This window comes from Caloenas nicobarica, chromosome 5, assembly GCF_036013445.1.
Source record: "Caloenas nicobarica isolate bCalNic1 chromosome 5, bCalNic1.hap1, whole genome shotgun sequence".
NCBI classification, from domain to species: Eukaryota; Metazoa; Chordata; class Aves; order Columbiformes; family Columbidae; genus Caloenas; species Caloenas nicobarica.
The window spans coordinates 54452958-54475905 of record NC_088249.1 but is presented as its reverse complement, the minus strand read 5'-3'; the positions used below and the strand labels follow the sequence as shown (position 1 = coordinate 54475905).

The window sequence follows — 22948 nt, the reverse complement described above, 5'->3', positions numbered from 1 at the left end:
AGCCCTACGACAGCACAGCATTAGCTGTTTATTCAAGGATAGGTTCCTATTCACTGATATAGTTGAATTAGCCATGGGAAGGGTTAAAATATTGCCCAAAACACTAAGTAGGCCTCATTCATTCAGTCAGGAATACATAACACTGAATCATTTTTGCACAGTAGCTCTTCTGAAGGATCCACCTGGACAGTACTTTCATTTTAGAACAGATGTTTTCCTGAACCACCTTGATTTATTCACAGCCGTACCTTGTAGGCGGTGAAGCCGATAATAGGCAAGGAAACACAAGGGAAGGCAAACCATTTTGTTATTGTCTACTATTTGAATTCTGAATTGAATGGGCACAGACGAAAGGAGGTAGGTTCCAACTAGAAACTTATCACAGAAGATATTCCAGCATTTCAGTCATAACCCTCAGAAATAAGTTCACAGTACTATATATAAACCAACACAGGTTTCTGAAATTACTACAAAAATACTTTCTCCCTTCTCTTGCTCTTCCTTCTAAACACCCGCCCCCCCAAAAAAAAACCCAAACCAAAAATCCACCACAGCACATAGGTTACAGTGAGAGCTCAATATGGTAGCACACTGCTATATATGCAAACAAAGTTTGTGTAGGTGGGAAGAACTGCAAATGGAACACGACTCTGCCTGCCACCATATACATATTAAGACACAAAGTAAAACTACACAGAAAAGTGTATGTACCCCAATCTATAATAAATGCCAGAAAATTAAGTGTATGTGCTTTTAAAACATTCGTTTTCAAAATCATGTTTTCTGAAAGTGGGTAAGCAGTTCTAACATAAAAACCAATTATTTTCCTTACCTAAGTTTACATACATGTCCAAAGAAGAATACTATGATGCCAGAAGCATCCAGTAATTAGATTTCTTGTTTGTAGTTCCATATTTTATGAATACATGAAATTTTTTTTTTTATTTTATAAACCCCTTCTTAATTTGCTTACTTTATTTTCCTTAAGGGCTCTTATTTTGTCCTCCAAGTCCTGCAGAATTCTGTCCTGCTCACAGAAAATGCTTAGCTTGACCTGAAAAGGAAATAATATAATGTTAAATTTTAAAAGCCAAGCAGAAAAGTCTCCACTAGCAATATTTTACCACAAAGAGCATAGTAATGTGAACACGTAACAATACAATATAAATAGCCAAACCAAAGCATGAGGTTCTGAAGTGGTATTTGATACTCACATCAATATCACTTTCTGCAATCTTGACAGGTTTTGTACTTCGTTCTTTTAACGTGTCGCGCCCTGTCACCTAAGAGGAATAGGTTTTAAAGATCTGAGAAATTTGTTGCAAATTAAAACCTAATTAAGCTTCAGCAATGAAAAGTTTTGTTAAACACTCACAGTTATTAAAAAGATTAATACAATTTTGGACCTAAGTCTTCAAATACGGCTTTAGTTTTTAAAAAATATTATCAAAAAGGACTACTAGTTATATTAGGCTATTTAATAACTTACAGTAGCTTGAAGTTCTGTACAAAACAGCATAATCTCACTTGTCTATGGTCACAAAGGTTCTGTCCTTGCAAAACCTAATAGTTTTAACAGTTCAGCTTCAACAGCTTTCTTAAAGCCAAAGGATTTGAATGGTTTCTTTAAATGGGCAGTTGCAAGAATAACAGCATTAATTAATGACTGAAAATACAAGTTTTGGCAACTATTCTTTCTACAAAGGATAGTCTCTTCCATAGTACACCGTGAATTTTATTAAAGTTAGACTGCTATAAAAGTGCTATAGTGGAATTAAATGTAATTAATCTATTTTGACATATTTGTAACATACCAAATCTCTCATTCTATAAATCACTGGTTTCATATTCAATTTCTGGAGAGAAGATTTTCTTCTCACATAACACAGTTTTTAAATCAGTACAGAAACTATATTTTATTGTACTTCCAGCCTTCACAGCAATCTTAACATGAAGGCATATCTATCTCTGTAGAATCGTTTATTATTTCCACAGCCTACATGGGACCCTTTTTGTGAACAAATGAGGTTAAGAAAATGGCAATATAATACAGCTCATTAATCACCTAGTTTTTAAAACCCTTAAAATCTAACGACTTAATGTTACTAGATTAGAACACTTTTAAAGATTCCTTAAAGGAAATACTATCTTAATAAACAAACACCTGGTGTTTAGAAGTATAGTACCCATATACAATATATTCTGTTCATATACAGGCAACAGTTTATGAAGAAAAATTCACCTAAATATTGCCTTTAATAACGTAAGAGCAGAAGTTTTAATATAAGAGCAGAAGTCGTTGGCTTTTTTTTGGGGGGGGAGGTAGAAGGGGTAGTTTGCTTTTTTACTGTCTCTGACTGGCAATCTCCAGACTTGAAGCTACTTAGTTTACTTATTAACCTAACAGGCATCTACAGGATCACACTACCTTTCTGAAAGTAATTAGATTTTACTGTAAGTGTAGATAAATCTGTGATACAACCTTGGTTTTTCATTTAATGTATTATATGAAGTTAGCTATCTGCATACAGTATTTTCAAATAACAAAGCAGGATCAAGACAGAAGAGTATGGTCATCATTTATGTTTACTGTCTTCTCCAATGGTAGATTCCATTCAAAGACTTATGAGCTTTCATGTGGTAAAATGTTATTTCCCCATCACCAAAATCAAAAGCATTTACTGCTTCTCAAAACTTACATTTTTTTATATTTTCATTTTTAACAGTAACATGTTTTATATTAAAAAAACCCTTTATTTCAAACGTATTAGTGGAATTGTTTAAATACTAAATCATATGTATAACAATTAAATATAAGCATAAATACTAGCATGTCAAAGTAATCATTTTGCATATTTAATTACGTACCTAAGAGAGTGCAAAAGCCTTTTTCAAAGCAATGGAACTATGATAACAGCCAGAGTCTACCGATTTTGGGGATATTTTAAACTACATGATCAGAACTGTGACGAATTTGTTAACTATGAAGCAGTGAACATGAGAACACAATGAAGATTTAGCATGCTTTCACATTTTCAAAATTACACATAGGAGTCACTACTTGATACAATCATTTTCAAAACATGATAAAATGAAACCACACTGAGGTCAGCCATAATATTGCATACAAATAGAAAAAAAAAAAATAAGGAAAGAAAAACCAAAATCTTACAGAAAGCTTTACTGTTTACTATAAGACACCTGTAGAAGCCAGAACATGTAAACATTGACTGCTGTTTTCAAAAGCAATGGGATGAGCACATGTCAGCTGCAAGCAGTCTTACATGTATACTGGATAGTAACCCTTGTGCTGAGTTCTTCAGCACTTTGTATATCATGTTGATCAGAGGTCCATTATTTTCTATCTGTTTCAAACAAAAGTTTAGCAATAGCTTGTTATAGATGTCAAAACTAAAAAACCCAAGCCTTACAACCCAAGACTCCACAAGCAGCAGTAACCACATGCTCTTATGTCATACCAATCCTTGATGTTTATAGTCTATACAATCTGCCAGTACCGAAGCTACAACCAGACATCTGTCTTACTATATTATGGGTAGATTGTTCATCCAACCATAAGGCTTCTTTACTTTTGCAAAACACATATACAAACACACAACACAAAGGATTTGCTCAGACTTGCCCAACTGCAGTTTCAAGAGTGCTGGGAATTACAGTAAGATATATTCTGTTATCTAATACGTAGTAATGCTTGCACCAAAGCTCTGTATTTATAATTTGAGCAACCTAGTGAAAAAAAGTTATAATCTAATGGCAATATTGCTAAAGGAAACACAATACATGGTATTTGTCAAGTTCAAAATTGTCAATAATTGCTCCTCATAGTGTGAATAAACAGCCTTTATATATATTTTTTAAATGTCAGAACTAGCTTGCATGCAGGAGGAAACTACTGAAATGGATTAATACCTCTAAAGCATTTTTATTTAATTTATACTTATGTATTGACAACAGACTATAACATTGAACAATATCATCTTGGTACTAACATCAAAAATTATTTCTTAGATAATATTTATAAGCTCTTCAATAATAAAAAATAGACTAGTATAAAAGGATAAGAGCAAGAGGGGACAAAACATGAGTACTGACCAATTACAAGAGGCTGTGTAACCAGTGACTGATCAGTTTCAGTACTATGGCACGCGTTAAGCAGTTAATTGCTAGATCCCTATTCCATGTTGAAAAGTGGTATTTCAAAACCTCTAGGAAGAGAGATCTTCAGATATAATGGATTTAGTGAAAAAAGTTTAACTCCAGTTCTAAAATCTTCAGTCCTATTTGAAATGGGTTAATCAGAGCTGGCCTAACTGAAAGCCCAATGAAGTCAAAAGAGAGACCTGCACTAAAAGGCTTTCTAAGCCTCCAGTGTATTAAATGCAAGCTACTACATATATGAACAGTGAATTGCTCGTATTCCACCGTAACCAAATTAATATGCAATTTGCTTAATTTCATTCAGCACTCTACTCTTCTTTTCTCATACTGCAAAACAAAGCATTTCCTCAAGAATTTATATTTAGCGGGAAATACAAATTTAACCAGTACAACAACACCTCCTCAAGTTTCACATGGTCTGTCTCTTCAATCTCTCGGCAACCCGACCCGAATTTTTACATTTCCAGACCACTACTTAAAGAAGATTATTAAGAAATGCCCATTTTGAAAACTCAGACCATTCTTATAGAAACACACTTGACATTTTGACTACCAAGTTTTTTTAAAAGGGAACTAATGCTAACATTAAGTTTCTTTTCACCGAAAGATCAGGAGCCCCCATGCATTTGTCTTTCTGCAGGAGGCGCAACGGCAGCTCCTGGGACACCAAAGGAGCTCTTCATGTCCCGCACCGCAACAAATCAACCTCGATGGAATCCATTAAAAAGTTACAACCCATCCTAATGATTTTGCCAAGCACATATTTTCAGAGGCTTAAACTGTGGCCACTTTTAACAGTGAGAATGGTTTTGTTTTAGAATGGACAAAACCATGGTTTTATTAATAATTTCTCAAATTGTAGGACCTTTTAAATTGAAATTTGTCACAAAATTCAGCTGACGGCTTAGGATGCAGTTACGTTTGCGAAAGCCATGAACAAACGAAGAACAAGGCTTAAAGTGAAATGTGTCCAAGCAACTTTAAATTAAATATATTAATTATTACAACCATTTACATATTTGATCATCTAGACTATGTATACCACATGTATTATGTGATAAATATTCTGGTTTTAAATATATATTACACTATACATATGTGTAATATGTATTACTAGTATTTTCCTTTGATATATTTGGTTATATAGTCAGCCATTAAAACATCAGATAAAACTGAAATATGCACACTAATAGGTTCAGTCAGCTCATTAATTGCACATATGCAAAGCCCCACGGCAAACAATAAGGGTAACAAGGTGACAGATTTCACTCCACCTTGATTCTCAGAAACATCATATGATTTATATATGGCGAGACATCCTACACACCATGTAAGGTGGTAGACTGCTTCGCTAAGCAAAATCATTATACGTTTTTGTTTTGTTTGTCGGTTTGGTTTTTTCGCTGTTGGTTTTTTCCTTCAAAACCTGATATTAATAAGTCTAGATTTGCTTTCAAATTGCCAGCTATCAGATGTATTAGATACAGAAGTAATTTAGATGCTTTGTTGCTCAATTCTGGCTGCCTGTTTTTTTTTTTTTTTAAAGGAAGTATCATGTAACATTTGGGCAGATTATATCTACAAATAGATGCATGAATTGGTGCATTTGAAATCTCTTAGCTTTAATAATAGGAAAACAACAACAGATGATAATTAGCCATCACATTGTCACAAGTAAGCAAGACATAAATATGGCATATTATAAAAACAAGGAAAAATGTCAGCTCAAGAATATTTAAACGGAAAAAATTGGATTAAAAGAACACCTTATTTTAACTTAGAGGAGTTGACTTCATATTGGTTCTAATGCTACAGGAGACAAACATTTTGAAACAGGTTTTTATGCGATTTCACTCAACACACATAATACCATCCATCTGCAGTACCAGTAACACAAGTTCTTCCTGCCAACTGAAGCAACTACATTTTCTGTGTTTGCAATTTAGTTGTATAGTCATTACTACAAAGACACTCAATATTCTAAGTACAATAGTGATGGCAAAAGACAAAGAGTTTCCATCTCTGAACAGAAGGTGATCTGAAACCTGCAGGTACAAAGATGAGACACAAAAGACTACTGGGATAAAAAAAAAATTGAAGTAGACTCCTATAAAATCTTACCTTTAGATCCAAATACTCCAAATCCTTTTTCAACTGAATATAAGTGTCATCCGCCTTCATGTAGGGAAAAAAGAATGCAATGTATTTGAATGTTTGAAACAACCTCAGAATGCTTGAATTGTTCATACACAAGAAAACGGATGAAAGAGGAAACAAAATAACAGAGTAGAAAGTACACAAAAAGCACATTTACTCCACCAGCATATTGCTATTTACAGCTGAAAAATGGGCAAAATATTTCCTCATAATATTATCTCATGCTCACCCTCCAAACATACAGATTTGAGTTTTTCATCTCTAATGAGACACGTAACTACCCAAAGCAATACATTTTCAAAAGTTATTTTTTCAAGAACACTTTCTACTGACTATCTCCTCACTGAAAAAGTCATGGTGGTGTTCTCCAGTACAACAGGTCTCTTTGGGAGAAGAGGCTTGTACCTAACTGAATATCAGTTGTAACTAGAAGCCATTATATAATAAATCATTATAATACTTTTGATTACATTTCATACACATTTTAAGATACTAATTCCTTTATTCAGGGCAAGTATGAAATAAGTTTTGTGAACAAAATACTGAAAAATATCTCACTTATATGATTAGAGAATACATTTTGACTTTTAAGTAAGAGCATTCAACTTGATCCTTACTTTTCATTGGCTCATCTGTAACTGCTATAAGCTTAATTTTAAAGTTATATTAATCTAGCAACATCTTCATTACAGTCACTTCAATAAATCATGCACAGAAGTCATAACAAAGTTATTTATCTGCTTTTCAAAAGAGTTATGCAATACACAACAAAATAAATCTTAACTGTTTCAAAAGTGCTTCGTAATCAGCCAAAATGCCCCCAAATTCCTAGAATTTTATTGCTATTTTGACAGGATTTTATATACTGGGTACATTAAAGTTCAGAATAAAAGAAAAACACAACTATACCTTTTCTCAAGTTTTGAGCCAATGAGAATGTGTCGTTAAAAAAGAAAAGAAACACCTTTTATGCAATAAAAATCAACAGATCACACTTGCATTTCTTTAGAGGTGTTTACTGACAATTCTTGTCTGATCAGCAGAAAGTCTGCCCATTTTGGAGAAATCCCTGTTACTATCGCCCATCTCAGTGCGATTGTTCTGTAGGTGAGGTAAGTCAGGAAATGAACCTTTTCCAAATTCAAAAAAGTTCCTTCAGTTTTGGGCCAATATAAAGCCTTCACCACTTCCAAGAAGAGTTACCACATTTTATTCTCAGACAGCTCAATTTCTGAGGCTCTAATATGAACCCCAGGGCTCTGTAAGCACACTGCACTTTGATCTCACTTTTACAAGTTTCATACGTCAGTGCAATCAAGAGCACTGCTGATGACCCAAGATGCCCGTGAGCTTTAACGAACCCATGTTCACCTGCAGAACTGACACAGTTACAAGCTCATACAAATGTACAAATCGGCTGATGAATTTCAATTTGCAGGTGATGCAGCATGTGGCACAGGGAGCCAATCCCACCATGAAAGCAGCACAAAGAAATGGTTTTGCTTTAGAATGAACTTCTCTAATATTGTAAACCACATTTCTGAAGACGCAGCATTTTCAGAAATAGTATAATGAAGGAGTATACATGACACTTTGAAACATGTGCACTGGTGCCCTATAACTTAAAACGTTCATCTTTTATAGCAAATACAACAGCAAAGAAAAACTGCAAACAACCTGGGGACTGCAGAATACCAAAGAATGGGCAGGAAAGCACAGACTCAAGCATGCCACTCATGAAGCGTCTGCAGAGTCACAAAATGTCATACAGCACAGATGAGCCAAGCAGCAGCTGACCTGATAGGTGGAATTAGTTGGCAAGTGCTGCAGTAATTGTGCGATTGTGTAATTTCGTATACTAGCCAACTTAGCCTGATGTCTCCTTAATCGAATGAGAAGCAATGTTAGCTCTTCAGGCTGCAGGTATTTAGACACATTGTAAAGAGGAAATTAGCAGTCTTCGGGGAGAGTAATCGTAATTACATTTTTCACCTCACTGCCCAGAAAGCAGTTACTTGACATGATTAGGTAATTGTTTAATTAACTCTGCATTTGGTCAAATAAACACAATAAACGCTGAATCTTGTAATAACAGACAGCTCACTCCTGTTCACGATGCAGGTGACAGCAAAATTCCTACGGGCTTTACTGGGAGCTGGTTAAGATTAAGTTCTCATTCAAGTTATTTACCTTTCAGCTAATAAAAGTACAACTACTATGGAATGAGCAGGGTTTTAAAACGTAACACCACCACTATTATGACACAAAAGGAGAAGTAATGGCGCTCTCAACTTACCGACTTGCCATGCAAACTGGGTGCGCTCACGGTATGTGTCATGTAACCCATAGCAGGCATAGAGCGTCGATCGATGTGAGTTGAGCTCTGTAAGAAGCCACAGCCAGAACTGTAAGGATTGTCTGAAGTGAGAGGTACGTTGTACTTCAGGAAAAGCTCAGAAGATGTGCACCTCTGCCACAAATTTTCTATTTGAATTCACAGCATGCTTGGATGAGGGTGACATTCACGGGACAGCCAGATCCTTTGATGATTAAGTAAAACTTATGAATGAACAAACGCAAATATAGCGCCTGTAATGCTGTGCAAATCGTTGGATTCTGGCAGCACAAGGTGCTTCAGCAAAATATGCAAAGTGGTTTCCAGGAAATAAAACCAAAATTATTCGTAAAGTTTCCCCCCACCTAATGTCTCCCAGAGAATGGCTGGTTGGCTCATGCCCTTCAACAGCAGCTTGTATTCCATACAGTACCAACCGTGAATGTTCTCTTTCAGCCAGAGAACACTAAGCTACTGACATGAGTGACACCTTGTGGCAATGGGCTCCATTAATACCAGGTTTTATTAAATAATCATACTTGTTCTGCCCCTTTCCGCTTATAACATGAAAATCTACCACACATCCATTCTTTCCTCTTATTGCCAAACTTTTTTGGCTTTCTTCAAGGCAGACTAAATACCTCATGATTTATTTTTATTCCTGTCTCTGAATTTCACTGAATCTTGTTTTGTTCTTTTTTTCTTTTTTTTTTTTCTTTTTTCTTTCCTTTAAGTGTAAAAGCATTCCAAGGATGGGGGAGTATTGCAGATTTATGTAGACATATACATTTAAATGTAAAATAACGCCGTGTGCCTACATATAAAAACATGAGTATTTTTCTTTAGAAACTTCTAAAAAGTTTTACAGAAAAGTTTTACATATGAGGAAAATTGTCTTTCCCTATATTGGTAAAACCAATATGAAATTAAAAGTGTTTTATTTTATGAGTAAAAAATTATGCAGCTACATTGCATAGGAAAAAGACTGCTGTACACTCCTTCATAAGGAATATAATGCTCCTTCAGCTTATAGATGGAGAAACCAATGTCTGGTATAATATAATCAGGAGTTAAAAACATTAATTGCCAGTGCCGCACATCACTGGACTATTTCATTATCTGACATAATATAAATCTATAAATGCTGAAAGACATCCGACAGCTATACCACATATAGACTAGGAAGAAAGTCTAAACTGTGCATGAAGCTGGCATGCAACTTAGAGTCATGGTCCTGAACCCGTGCTGGGCATCTGAATTTACAAGTCTCTTTCTTTGCAAATGCTTGCCCCATCAGAGCCCATGGTTGAGGTCAAAGAATGAGGTGAATACAAAGGCTTTCACTTCCACTTATTCCAGTGCAAGAGCTACCAAGACAAGTAAATTCTACATTGATTCAACCCTGAATTTCCCCAATTTCCTTAGGCAAGGAGAGCCATGTGGAGGACCGACCAGGGAAACCTCTGTCATCTCTGGATAAGAGGCTGCAACAGTGCCTACAAAAAACCCACACTGAAATTTTGCAGAAGGTTAAAGTTTCAGACTGACACTATTTGAATTTGATTAGTCCAATGCTAATGGCTCTACAAAGAGCTTAAACTATCAAATGCATGAAAAATTATTATGACTTTAGCCATAACTAAAAACTGAATCAGTTATAAGACTAACTACACTAACTACTAACATGTAGAGAAAGCAGACACAGCAAACGGCGAAAACTACAAGCATAAGTAAATAATTAAGGAAGAGTTCATCCTGCTGAGATTTATATTCTTGCCTGCCTACTCTATACATTAAAATACTACAATTTGTACATTTTATACATATAAACATATGCCTTCCAGTGTTTGAATTAAAATATTCCAAATCAATGTGACATGCCAGCAACTTTCCTTTCCTAACCAACCAAAAGTCATAAATCTGAAATGATCAGAAAGCTAGGAGTTTTATGAGAAAATCATTCATTGTATTAACTTTTACAACTTGTGCAATCTTTCATACACAAGGAAAGATTCAATGAAAATGACTAAGTTACATTACCAATGTGTGATACCACATGTAGAACAGTATGAAATCAGTTATACAAACCTTTACAGCATGATTTCGTATCTTCCTGGGTGATCCAGCAAAAGGAACGTCTATAGTCTGTCTCTCATCAGATGGTTTAACTGTAAGCCTTTCTGCAGGAGTATGCGGTCTCCTTGGGGGAAAGCTTTTTGGAGGTCCAGGTGGAGGAATATCAGACGGAGAGGGCGGAACAGATATTGATCGTGGAACATCTAATGAACTTTTTGACTTACCACGATCAATAACATCTGAAGAACCTACATAAAGTGGGGCAGTGGGGCTGCCATGTTTGAATTGCTGTCTCTGCTGCCACTCATATAGCTGCCAAACAGTTCCGTCCTTATTTGCTTTCCTTTCCTCCTGGGACATCTTCAAGTGGCTGACGCGGTCCTGCGCGTATTTGTAGTCACTCGGCAAATTGCGGTTGGGTGGTGGTGGGGAGCTCCCTGAAGGCTGCCTGGTATTCTTTGGCAAAGTATGATAGCTCTCAGGAAAAGGCAGATTGGGACCCTGACGTGTGAGAGTCTGATCAGAAGTGAGACTGTAAAGGAGAAGAAAAAAACCAAATGGGGTAAATTTAGCATACATTGATGAGTGGGAGTGATTAAAAAGAAATCTCTGATGACATCACACAGAAGCTATAAGACACCAGAGTCACTTAAGAAGAATTTACAGAAATCTTAATAAAGTAATATTAATGAAATCTACCCTGTATAAAAACATTACACTGTATTGCTGCAAAGATGTAAACAGTGTAAACACAGGCTTTTACTTTTGTGTCTACCCTAGGACGACCTACTAGAAATAAACTTACAGGATAGCTGCGTTATGCACTTAGACCAAAAAGAATGCCAAGAACATGAAGCGAGGAATTATTGTTATGTATAAAGAGCAAATCAGTAAATTAAAATATTTTTCACCGAAAGCCTGCTCACCACTAGATGGTGCAGTTTACGAACCACAAATGCATGCTTGTTATTAAAAAACCCTTAAAGTGCAAGAAGAAATCTCAACCACAGAATGAGTATTTCAGGTAATTTTTGTTCATGTGAATGAAGAAAAAAAGAAGAAAAAAACCCCCAAAACAAACAAAAACCAACAAGGTAAGAAACTGCTCCAAGTCCCCAAGTCTGTATGATGTACTTTCATCTGACCTAATGCTACTGGTTCTACTGTTTTAGGCAACGCAAGGCTTTTTGCAACAGAACTCACTGACAAACTAGAATATAAAAAGAGGCATGACATCCAGGTTTTAGTATTGCATCCATAATGCACTTAAACTGTAGAAATTAAATCTTTTAGTAGACAGAGAGTTAAGACAGAATTGGCAAAAGCTTTGACAAAGTGCAGTTAACTCCCTCTCCTACTTTGAAGTCAAAATCTTTCCATAGCCTCATGCATAAGAACCTGTCTGTCTAATTTCTGATTCCCCAATTAAACATCTGGGGGTGTTTTACTTGCCATCACTCGCCCAATGATTCAGGATCTCCAAACAGAAAACCGTTCTGCCAGACTTGCTACAGAGTAACAATACAAAAAATAAATACAAACAACAAAAAAACCCAGGCAAATGAAGAAACTCGGAGCACATTCACCACTCTACTCAGTTAGGCTCCACTCTCTGCATGAGAGGGAGACCTAATGGTGTGGGAACTACAGGAATTCCACTTGAAAGAACAGGCAGGATGGATCAAGAACATCTTTGTTCAGCATCCAGGAATAACAGAAGCAAGGGGAAAAGTGTCGCTACCAGTAACCGCTGCTCAGTAGTCACCCCCGTCTATTTCTAATTGCAGGATTTGGCACTGTTGGGCTGTCTTGAAATATGGATACCCTCGAGAAGATGTACGATTCCTCATGTCAGAAACCAGAATAACTGCCCTGTGCTGTATGGAGGATAACAAATCCATAAAAGCTCTGCTCTCTTATACCACAGAACCCTGATGTGTTCTCAGATTTCATAATAAAGGTTAAAGCAGGCAGATAGCGTGAGCAGAGGCAACTAAAAGATCAGCATTTAATGGTCAAGTAACCTCTTTAATTTGTCTGGCTCATTACATCACATGTATTCTGTATGTTCTGTACTGTACTGCCAATTCTTTCCACATGAAAACCAAAGTGGTTGGTAGATGTGTCTTCTCTCAATAGGAATGAGAACTGAGAACGTGTGGAGCAGATAGTATTTCAAAGGGACAGCTGAGACAGGCACGAAGCTGGGACAGATTTCTCTGTGGAAAAAAGGGGAACGGGACTTGGCCATTCCTATATGCCAACTTAGTGGAGCCCTCATGAAGGCATCAGCAAACTACTGAATGTTGCAAACTATCGGTACGTGGTCATTTTCTAATCGGACATGAAAGGATAAAGTATTGAGATCAGCAGGAATTAATGGGAGTCAACAAAGTCATCAAGGCTAGCAGCTTTAGGAGCAAAAGCAGTCTGAAAACGAAGACCCCAAAAGTCCCCATGAGTTACGGGGTCAGGGGGAACAGAATCTTGCCTTTCTTCTAGAAAAGGATGCATTTGTCTGAGAGGAACCACAAACTGTTTGGATGAAAGCAGTACTCTGATTAGCCGGGAAGTGCTGGCTTCATGCAATACTTCAGCTTGCTAGAGAAAAGAACAAAGTTGCATGTGCATTACGCTGCACATGGGAAGTCACATTCAGAGCTGAACTTCAGAGGCAAATGCTTACATATAGATGGATTGCAATTTCTTGGTATAATAAATAGGGCTTTAAGCTGGTGACATCTCTATCACACAAGGTTTCAGACCCTTAAAAATAACTTGCATTATATTAAAAAAACCCACTAAGATGACTGAACAATTTCTATAACAGGGACAGAACCATGTCCCGAATGACTCAGATTGGTCCACAATGGACTCTGGACAGGGACCAAGAGTACAAACAAGCAAAAGCAGCTATACTCAAGAATCTCCTCTTGAATGATAAGGTATAACGAACATTAAAAGAAGAGCAGACATTGAAGAGTGAAAAAAAAATGGCCCGATGCCATATTATATGACGATTTGCCACGAAAATCATTCAGGATCTGCAATGGGAAGGAACCACACAGAAAATTTTGTAGACAGAGAAGACAAATGTTCAAAAGAAAACAAATGCAATTATTGAGAACACAATGCCTATTCATGGGCATGCACAGAAGCTAAAAAAATCTCTTCCTTAAGCAAATCAGGAAGGAATTGAAAGTTATGCACAACCAGAAGTATTTAACACTGTATTTGTAAGGAAGGAAATTCCTCAACACGTTTGGTTCGGAAATATTAAGCTTACATTTCTCAGATTTATATGGGGTCTTTTTTTTGTGCAAATAAACTGTTAGAAATAGCAGATTCTTTACAATTATGCATCCACTATGTGTATCCAGGCACTGGAATCAGATCAAAGACTAGCAATTCCTGGGCAGCTGCTGTTTGATGGTCTTGACCTTTAATTACTTAAACCCAAAATCTCCTGAAAGCCTCCTTTCAAATCTCCTTCCAATTCTCTCAAAGGCTGGCATGAACCCCTGTCAAGCAGGTAGTCCCCTTTGCTGAGAACAGAGAGGGGTTAGATGATAGTTCATTGCCTAAGAGAAATGAATCTCCAAAGGGAGAGCTAACATGTACTAGTGAGCAAACACTTCTGAGTGCTTCATAAAAAGGGGATGTAAAATATCTATTTGAAAGATCTAGATATCTATAAAAGGTGCAATCCCTGCAAATAATTATACAAGAGAGTTCTTTCTTGTCATAATCAACTTGCTGGCAAGCATTGCAGCTTTATACACCTGAGCCAGGAAACAGAAAACTGTACTCATTCTGTGTTCAAAAATTATAAAAGCTTCTAAACCCTCAGAGGTTCTTTATTTGTAACATTTCAGCTGGAATAACAGTAAAAATGGAGACATTAAGTGGTCCACACGCTTACTGAAATCAAAATGGAATGTCCATCATCTCCATCTTAAATTTCTATATCTTGAAATCAAGAAGACATTTGGTGACTAATATGCCACTTCTACCCATCAGTTAAATGCACTCCAGCAACTGAGCAGATTGCGAGAAGGGGCCATGTAAAAGATCAATCCATTAATCTTCAGGAGGGTAACATGCAATATATTCTGAACGCAGAGAATATAATGGCATTTGTCAGGGAAAGACACAGAAAACAAGGTCAACTGAGCTAAAATAGAACTTAAAGAAAGTTCTTAAGGTAAGAAGAGAACTACTCTATATCCACCTATAAAGTTAGATTTTGGCTGCATCACTGCAGTTGGCTCTTGCAAAGTTTCACTCAGTACTTAACAGCTCCAGCTGAGGTTTTATCTAGAACAAAAACTGTCACCCACAACAGTGCTATCTTAACACTACACCTGATACAGACCTACAGCTGATTTACTGGAAAGAGCAATTAGGAAGAAAACAGTGCTTATTTAGCTGTCAGTCAAGCCTCTTCACTGCCTATACTTCTGATGTGAAAAACATCAACAGAAGTTTTCTTAAGCACCACCTAATTAGTTCAATAGTTTTCTGTATTATTTTAGACTAATAGATCTGTGCATGTAAGAAGAAATAACACACTAAGTACTTTTCTTCATTAAACTCATATTCTCTCGGGAAGCGCTAATTGATATCCGAGCAAAAAAGATGCAAGTAAACTGACTCTAGCAGCCTAGAAGAATGTTAAATAAAATCAAAAAGTATGAAAACTTCTTTATGGGTAATTCCAAAGATAAGAGAGTAGAACAATGGACTTCCAAACAGAATTAGCAAGTCCTAAATTTCTTAATGGATCCAAAATGACAAATGTTTGCTTCAAAAAGCACTAAAAAAATGCCTCAAATGTTTTCTCCCTCCTAAAAACTACATGCTAATGTCCCTTATTGTTCTATATTATAATTAGATTTTAGCAAATTTATAAGGCACTAACTCAGTAGGTTACCCATATTTGAAAAATCCGCACATGCAGCACAGAGCCCAAGTGTCTTTACGGCCACTTGACAGAGGGTGACATCCTGAACATCACTTCATTTTTTCAACTGGTTCCTGACTGCACACTTTGAAAGTAAAGCAATTATGTGATTTTCAAATTACAAAAGCATTCCAGTGTGCATTCCACCTCTTTAGGTAATTTCCAGGGACTGAAAAGGGAAAAGAGAATCCTGGAGACCATGGGAACATCCTAGGACTTCTTCATTAATTAAATGAATATATGGAGACCTTTCAATTTCTGACGCACACAGTGCAGTGATCTGAGTAGGGGAGTGAATGGATGTTTGAAACAGGAACAGAAAGGAGGTTAAAAAAAAAAGTCAGCATTCTTTACTTGTAAGTGGAAAACAAATTATTATCTATAATTCATATTGTGTAGTTGTTGATAAATAAGAGGTAACTGAGGGCTGCACTTCACTTTCTGGCTTTTCAATTGTCACAAATTTTAAGAAGCTTTAAGCATCCACAATGATTAAAACCAGTAAAAAAATAGCACTCTAGTCTCACTTTTTCTATTTGCAATACAGTGACAACATTAAAAGGATTTGATTAGCCAATCCTGTATTGGCTTTCCCATGAGATAACCACCTGAAAAATACCATTATGCACTAGAGAGAAAAGTAAGCTTTGTTATATATTGTCTCTGTAAAATATCAGTCTGATTTGCATATTACTAATATATATTTTCCTTTAAGAAAATGCCACTTGGCAGCCTGTTTACAGATGGGCATACTACTAACCTTCGTGTATCTCCTTTTTGGACTTTTACCCAGTGCTCCACTTGAGCCATGTTACTTTTTCTCTGAATCTGTTTATCTGGATTTGTTCTGGGAACAAACCCTCTTTTATAGGAGCTGGTACCATTCTGCTCCACTAGGCCAGCACTCATACTTAATGAACTAGGAAGCGTTCCATTCTTCTCAGCTGGCTGAGGCTGAGCTACTTGGGACCTCGGTGCATTCGTTAAGTCTGGAAATAATGAATCAGCTTCTGTTAACGCATGCTTAGCCCTTCCCTTCTTAGTTTCCAGAGTTTCTTTTCTGTGGATATGACGCTGCTCTTCCTCTTTTTCTTTTCTGATCTCTTCACGCTTATCATATCCAAGCATCTCAGCTGATTTCTGATAACTTTCTTTTGTATCCGTAATTTCTGCCTTCACACACTCTTTACAGGCATCCACATGATTGACTTGAGGAACAGCTTGCTGATCCACTTTTTCAGTTTCCCTGAAAAGAAGATACATGTCAGCAATGAACACTGCTTAATTGTCAAAAGTTGATGTGGTCTTGTTACTGCTTTAGAAAGGATACCCAGAAAAGCACCTTCACCAGTCTGTGATTAATTTGGCATGTTAAGACAGATACGCTCAGCAAAACTCAGTTGTTATCTCAGTTAGACAAAAGTTACCTTTACAGTGCTATTAAGGAAGCAGAAATCATTTATATGCATCTGTAAAAATGACTGAAAATACTAATATTGTAGGACATAAGTATTCAACTTGTATAATATTATGTACGCACAACCGTAAAAAAGGAAGTCTTCCTATCCTAGGAAACACTGAAAGCCAAACAACCAAAATCAAACTGCCAACTGCTCATTTCAAAGTTAAAAAAGTCTTTCATAGTGCTGTAGATGCCTTAAGGACTAGTCATTTCTGGTCAAGAGGACAGAACAATATCTACATTTGAGTCAGTACTATCATTGTCCACAGAATTTATAACCTGGGGGCTATTCCTGAAAAAAAGAAAAAAAAAACCCACCACACACACACACAAAACAACCACCAAAAAAACCCCCCAAAAAACCCACAACACAACAACAAAAAAATCCCCACTCCATTGCTCCTAGTACATGCTGCAATGCACACTAGCTTACTTATTCACCTTATTACCTAAACATTTAAAAAATTCCGTACCAGAAATCTTGATATTAAACTTACAACACACAAGAAAACATCTAAGGATCCTGAAAGTTTTATGTTGCTTTTCACATACAAGGTACTTCATTTACAATTGTCTTCATATCTTTATAATGACAAGCTTCTCAACAATATTTTTTTCTCTAATAATTCAATAGAGTATCATTGATCTCAGAGTAGTACCTCATCTTCTGTGAAAATAAGTTCAGCTTCTTTAAAGCTTTATGGAAGGTGAATTTTTAATAAGTGCCATAACCATTGTTTTTACTTCAGTCTACTAAGCATCTCAAAACAAATAGTCTACTAGGAGGAAGGACACTGGATCAATACTTATAACATGCCAGACTTCTCCAATTTTTCTTTCAATTATTCCTATCTTTATAAAGAAGATAAAGAAAAAAACCAGGTAACACATTACATGTTATTTGTAACTTAAAGTAAATCCAGAAAATCTTAACACAAAATCATATAGGATGCAAAGCTCTGGAAGAGATTTTGATCCTTTGTTTATATTTTATTTGCCAAAAGCAAGCAGTAGTGTGAGACACTCTGAGAAACTGCACCACAACACACTAACCCACACAGCCCCAAAGGGTTAAAAGCAGGGCTGTCTCACAGTACACAGTCTTCTTTCACAAGGAGTTGTAGGGAAAGAATCACATTCCAAAGTCAAAACATCAAGAATGTTAGATCGATTTTAAGAAAAGGGAAAAAATGGAGGCACATGAAGGTACAGCTGAATTTGTTTGCCTCTAGCACTAATTAAGAACAATGGGACGATGGACAACCTCCTTTTATAACAGTGCTTTTTTTTTTTCCTACACCAGGAAAACCATAACAAACACAAGTATTAAAGGCCACCAAAGTGAAAAGTAGTTAATACCTGCATAACGTAGTTAATATCTGTAACTCTAAACATAATTTACCCATCTTTTACATTCTTTTCCCTCTTAAGAGCATTTTCATCTTACTTCTAAACACTCATTTGAAACAACTCGTTCCTCTTCTGCCTTTTCCCGTTCACTTATCTCTCCTCAAGGCTGCCAACTGGCTGTTGCAGGTGTATGAATTTGTTCACAAAACCTGTAAATTTTTAACTGAAATTCCCTAAAAAAATTATATAAGTGCAGAAATTAATCCATGTCACTAAATGTGGGCACACAATCTGTGAGTAGACACAAATACTGAACATCAGGTTTTCTTAACTGATGTTAGTTAACTGTTAGTTAAAAATAATAATTTATTTTAAACGGGAATGAGTTTCATGCACACATTTACAAATATCGCCTTCATAAGTCACCAATCTGATTTATATATATACACATTTTTATATATATAAAATATATATTTTTAAAAAAACTAACAGTTTTTGTATTGAACTTGCCTCTTCAGTGAATGTGTTTGCATAAGAGCAGCTTGGTTCATAGCCCGGATCCAGCTATTCATGTCCTCTTGGGTATCTGCACTGAAGTAGTACGTCCGCATCCCTGAATGCTCTGCCTGAGAGCCAATAACAGAATTCTTATTATAAATATATGCCCGCATACCTGTATGAACAGCCTGCCAGGGGAGGAAAAAAAAAAAAAAAAGGAAAAGAAAAAGAAAAAAAAAAAGAAAAGGTGAGACAGCCCTGTAACTTTACCTGATATCTTTAAATAACTTTCCAGATTCTTTAACTTTTTCTTGAATTTTGGATAAAATTATTACACTGCCACAATGGGCTGTAATGCAACAAACTCAAATAGCACTCTCTGATTTTTACTGAAATTCCTCTACTTCTTTCTCGTGCTATTAAGCTAAAAGTGCAGCACTTCTTTTTTTTGGAGTAGGAAATTTCAGCTTTAAATTTTCTCTTAACAGGTACATTTAATTTGCCATAAATACCATACAAAACAAATTAAAGAATTCTCACTGAGACGTATGTAAGCAAGCCAATTTTCCCAGCTCATTTAATAAAGCAATTTAATCAGACAGAACACAGACAAAAATCTTACCATTCAAGCAATTAAACCACATATTTAAGAACTGATTATTATGCACGTTAAGATCTTTTGGTTAAAGCGTGCACTTGAACCTCTATATTAGCCACAAAATCACAAGACTTACTGATAAAGTTAGTAACTCTGATGAATTTATCACAGCACATAAAATATTGACAAGTATTTCTGCACATCAAAATACCCCATGAAATTCCACTACAAACTAGAGGTATTTGGAAATTCTTCTATAAATATGTTCAATACTCAAACGTATTAAATATGGAAGGTCTTTGCAACTCCAGGCTAGTTTAATTTAATCAAATCTCATACACATTTGTATAAGCAATAGTGTAGATATTACTAAGCTGTATCAGTCCCGAAACACTTCACTGTATTTCCTTAAAGTTACTATACAGATGTGCTTCAGTTTAGCAGAGAGAGATTCATCTCCTTACTTTCCAAAAAGCTGAAGACAGTATACCAGGTTTGAAAGCTCTCATAATGATATTAAACAAAAATTAATAATTTAAACTGTTTTTTATGAAACTAAACCTGCTGTCACATACAAAAGCATGAAACCCTGCTGAAACAGAGGTTTTTTTAAAGAAAAAAATTATCTCAACTTTTCCATTTGGCTTCATCTTATTTTAAAGGTTAAACATACTTCACAAATCTTCCCTAATTGAGTGGTCTTTTTATTTTGATGAAATCATCTCCCTCTCATTATTCCAAATAAAAAACCCACACCAGTCTACAATCATAAATGGCTTCAGAAACACAGCAATTGTTTTGCCCAAACCCATCCTATTTAATCCAATGTGGTCACTCCTACATGTTATAATTTCAGTTGTTTACCCCGAGTTTCCCAAATTACCATAATCTTAGAGACTCATATGAACAACTCTGAAGAGCAAAATATTTGCTTCCTCTTGCAGCGCTTTAAGTTTTGTGGAGAATTTACTCCCTTTCCATTGCAGCCTGTTCTTATAAACGTGCAAAATGTGGCCTTTTGCTTCTGCGCCTCGGACAAGGAAACCTCTGTTTGTTCTGAGCACTGTGGTGCAGGCCCAGGCCCGCCATCCCCGGCCTGCCATCCCGGGCCCACCACCCCACCCATGGTGGAAAGCTGAGACCGCAGCAAAGCAGCCAGCAAAAGGAGGAGAAGGAAAAAGAAGAAAGGGTGAGAGAGAGAAGTCGCAGACTCTCTCCTGCTCGAAAGAGTTTGCTTCCCACCAGCATCGGCCATTAAGGGAATACAAGGTGGTTTCGTCTCCCTTCCCACCATTAGCTACCCATCTTAACATAGGAAAACAGGACTGTCATGCATGAAACAGCAGCTCTGATCAATTATGTATTGAGGAAATATAGGCATTTTTTTTAATATTTTCCTTGTTGAGGTCTTGGGTTTTGTTATTTGAGAGGGTTTTTTTCCTTCATTTTGAGAGCACTACAAATGGTCAAAACAAATATGATTTAGGAGCATTTAATTCATTGCAATTTATGGTTAGCATCTAGTGCAAGAAGAGATCAAAAACTGGCAGCTCCAGATGTAAAAGAAAACAGTGATTTTAATCTAGACCTTATGAGTACAGGGATCCTTCGCAGACCATGTTGAGCCCCTAGAAGACGCTGGAATTCAGAAGTGAAGCAACTCCTGCAGAAACCAACTGCAGAGACTGAGTACCGCATCAATAAATGGATTTAACAGCTGAATGTCTTAATTGACCTGTAAGTCCTGATCAACATAACTCATTTGCCTTTCAGGTTCTCTTTCAGCGGCGCATGATGAACACAGCTAAAAGCATCACCTAAGAGGCTGTAGGTGAAAACACATAAAAATGCGAAGTATGTTGTACCATTCTCCCTTGAGAGAGTGAAGCTATCACAGCCATAAACATTCATGGTTTCGGAAGGGATAATGGAGATGGCGTGTTATTATCAACAAACACAACATTCTGAAGTTTGTAATATATAAAACTGGTTAAAGGAAAATTAAAATATATTTTAGTTATTTATTAGTAGTGTGCTGTATATGCAAGAAAGCCACTTTGTGTGAATGTCTTGTAGCTGTCACTGCTAGCAGACACAGAGTGTAGTGGATCTTTTTTTTTTTTTTTAAAGCAATAGCTATTAGGACGATTACAGCATACTAAAAAGCCTAAAACACAGCACATGAGCACATGTACACCATACACACAACAGGGAAAAAATAATACCGGTACCTATTCATGCATTCAGATGCCTTAATGTGGACAGATTGAGAAGAAAAGCAGTCTCTCTCCCATAATGCACAGAAGGAGAAATGGACAGTAAACCCCAAGAGCATACCAATAGGACAAGACAAGGACAAAAAGTTAAACAAGTTAAAATCATGAAAAGATTCATGTTTCCAAAGAAAATACTTAACAAAAGACTATACTAGAAGTAACTAATTCCTAGAGCTATTATGTTCACCTCCAATAATTGAAAATTCCCAGAAGAGAAAAATACATACTTCCTAGGACAGAGGGATGGGGAGGGGAACAGTTTTCTAATAATTGTAATCTTTCAAAGTTAGTCCTCTCAATAAGTTCTAAAATGCAGGAAATTCTCTCTTCTCCTGAAGTTCAACATTTATGAAGCACTTACAAGCAAAACTAGAAATAGTCTGAGCCTTAACTATAAATACAACACCAGCACACTACAATCTAACTCATCTTCCACCCTCAAACAATATTGAATTTCTTCAGAACTTCTAGAAGCTAGAACCTTCCCTCCTCCAAATTCTAAAATGGCACCTCTTAAATTTATAGCCCTTGGCATTTCTTCACGTGACTCCCCAGACTCTGAGAAGCAATATGGGAACCTAAGGTAGCAACAACGATCCAGTGAACATAAAGGAACAAACTATGTCAATCATTTTTAGGAAAATCAGTGAGACCAAAGAAACAGGTAAGATGTTTGCCCTGGTCCCAGCAGATTTACGCAATGAACAGATACTTCCTTTAATAAGTCTTAAGAGTGTCAATAATGAAAAGATGTTTAAAAACAAGCTGCAGTAGCATCTTTTGGAAGTAATGATTTGCCTGGCTTCCTAGGCTCTGAAAGCCCTCATGCTGAGAGAGATTATCTCTGAAAAAATGTAAAAGGTAGCATCAAAATAAAAAGGAGTAATTTGGATCTCCAATGCTACTTCCCACCTCTTAAAGAAACATCAGAGCATCCTTTCTTGACTTTATTTGGATGCAAGATATGCACCTAAATACAAACATACTTGTATACATTGTCTTTGCATGAAGTTCTGTTGTTTTCTTTACAGCAAATGGTAGTACGTCTTCCAAG

The 22948-nt window shown here is 36.3% G+C and overlaps 1 protein-coding gene across 2 annotated transcripts in view; it reads right to left on the bottom strand.

Annotated features, from left to right (window-relative positions):
* Nucleotides 1-22948, bottom strand: part of PLEKHA7 (pleckstrin homology domain containing A7) — a 155193-nt gene that overhangs the window by 22529 nt on the left and 109716 nt on the right. For both annotated transcript variants that reach the window (XM_065635470.1, XM_065635471.1), the window contains exons 9-15: nucleotides 19033-19208; nucleotides 16471-16956; nucleotides 10760-11279; nucleotides 8633-8719; nucleotides 6301-6354; nucleotides 1215-1283; nucleotides 974-1054 (exon numbers count right to left, since the gene is read on the bottom strand). In XM_065635470.1, coding sequence (XP_065491542.1) covers nucleotides 974-1054; nucleotides 1215-1283; nucleotides 6301-6354; nucleotides 8633-8719; nucleotides 10760-11279; nucleotides 16471-16956; nucleotides 19033-19208 — 1473 coding nt within the window. The remainder of the gene's footprint in view (nucleotides 1-973; nucleotides 1055-1214; nucleotides 1284-6300; nucleotides 6355-8632; nucleotides 8720-10759; nucleotides 11280-16470; nucleotides 16957-19032; nucleotides 19209-22948) is intronic.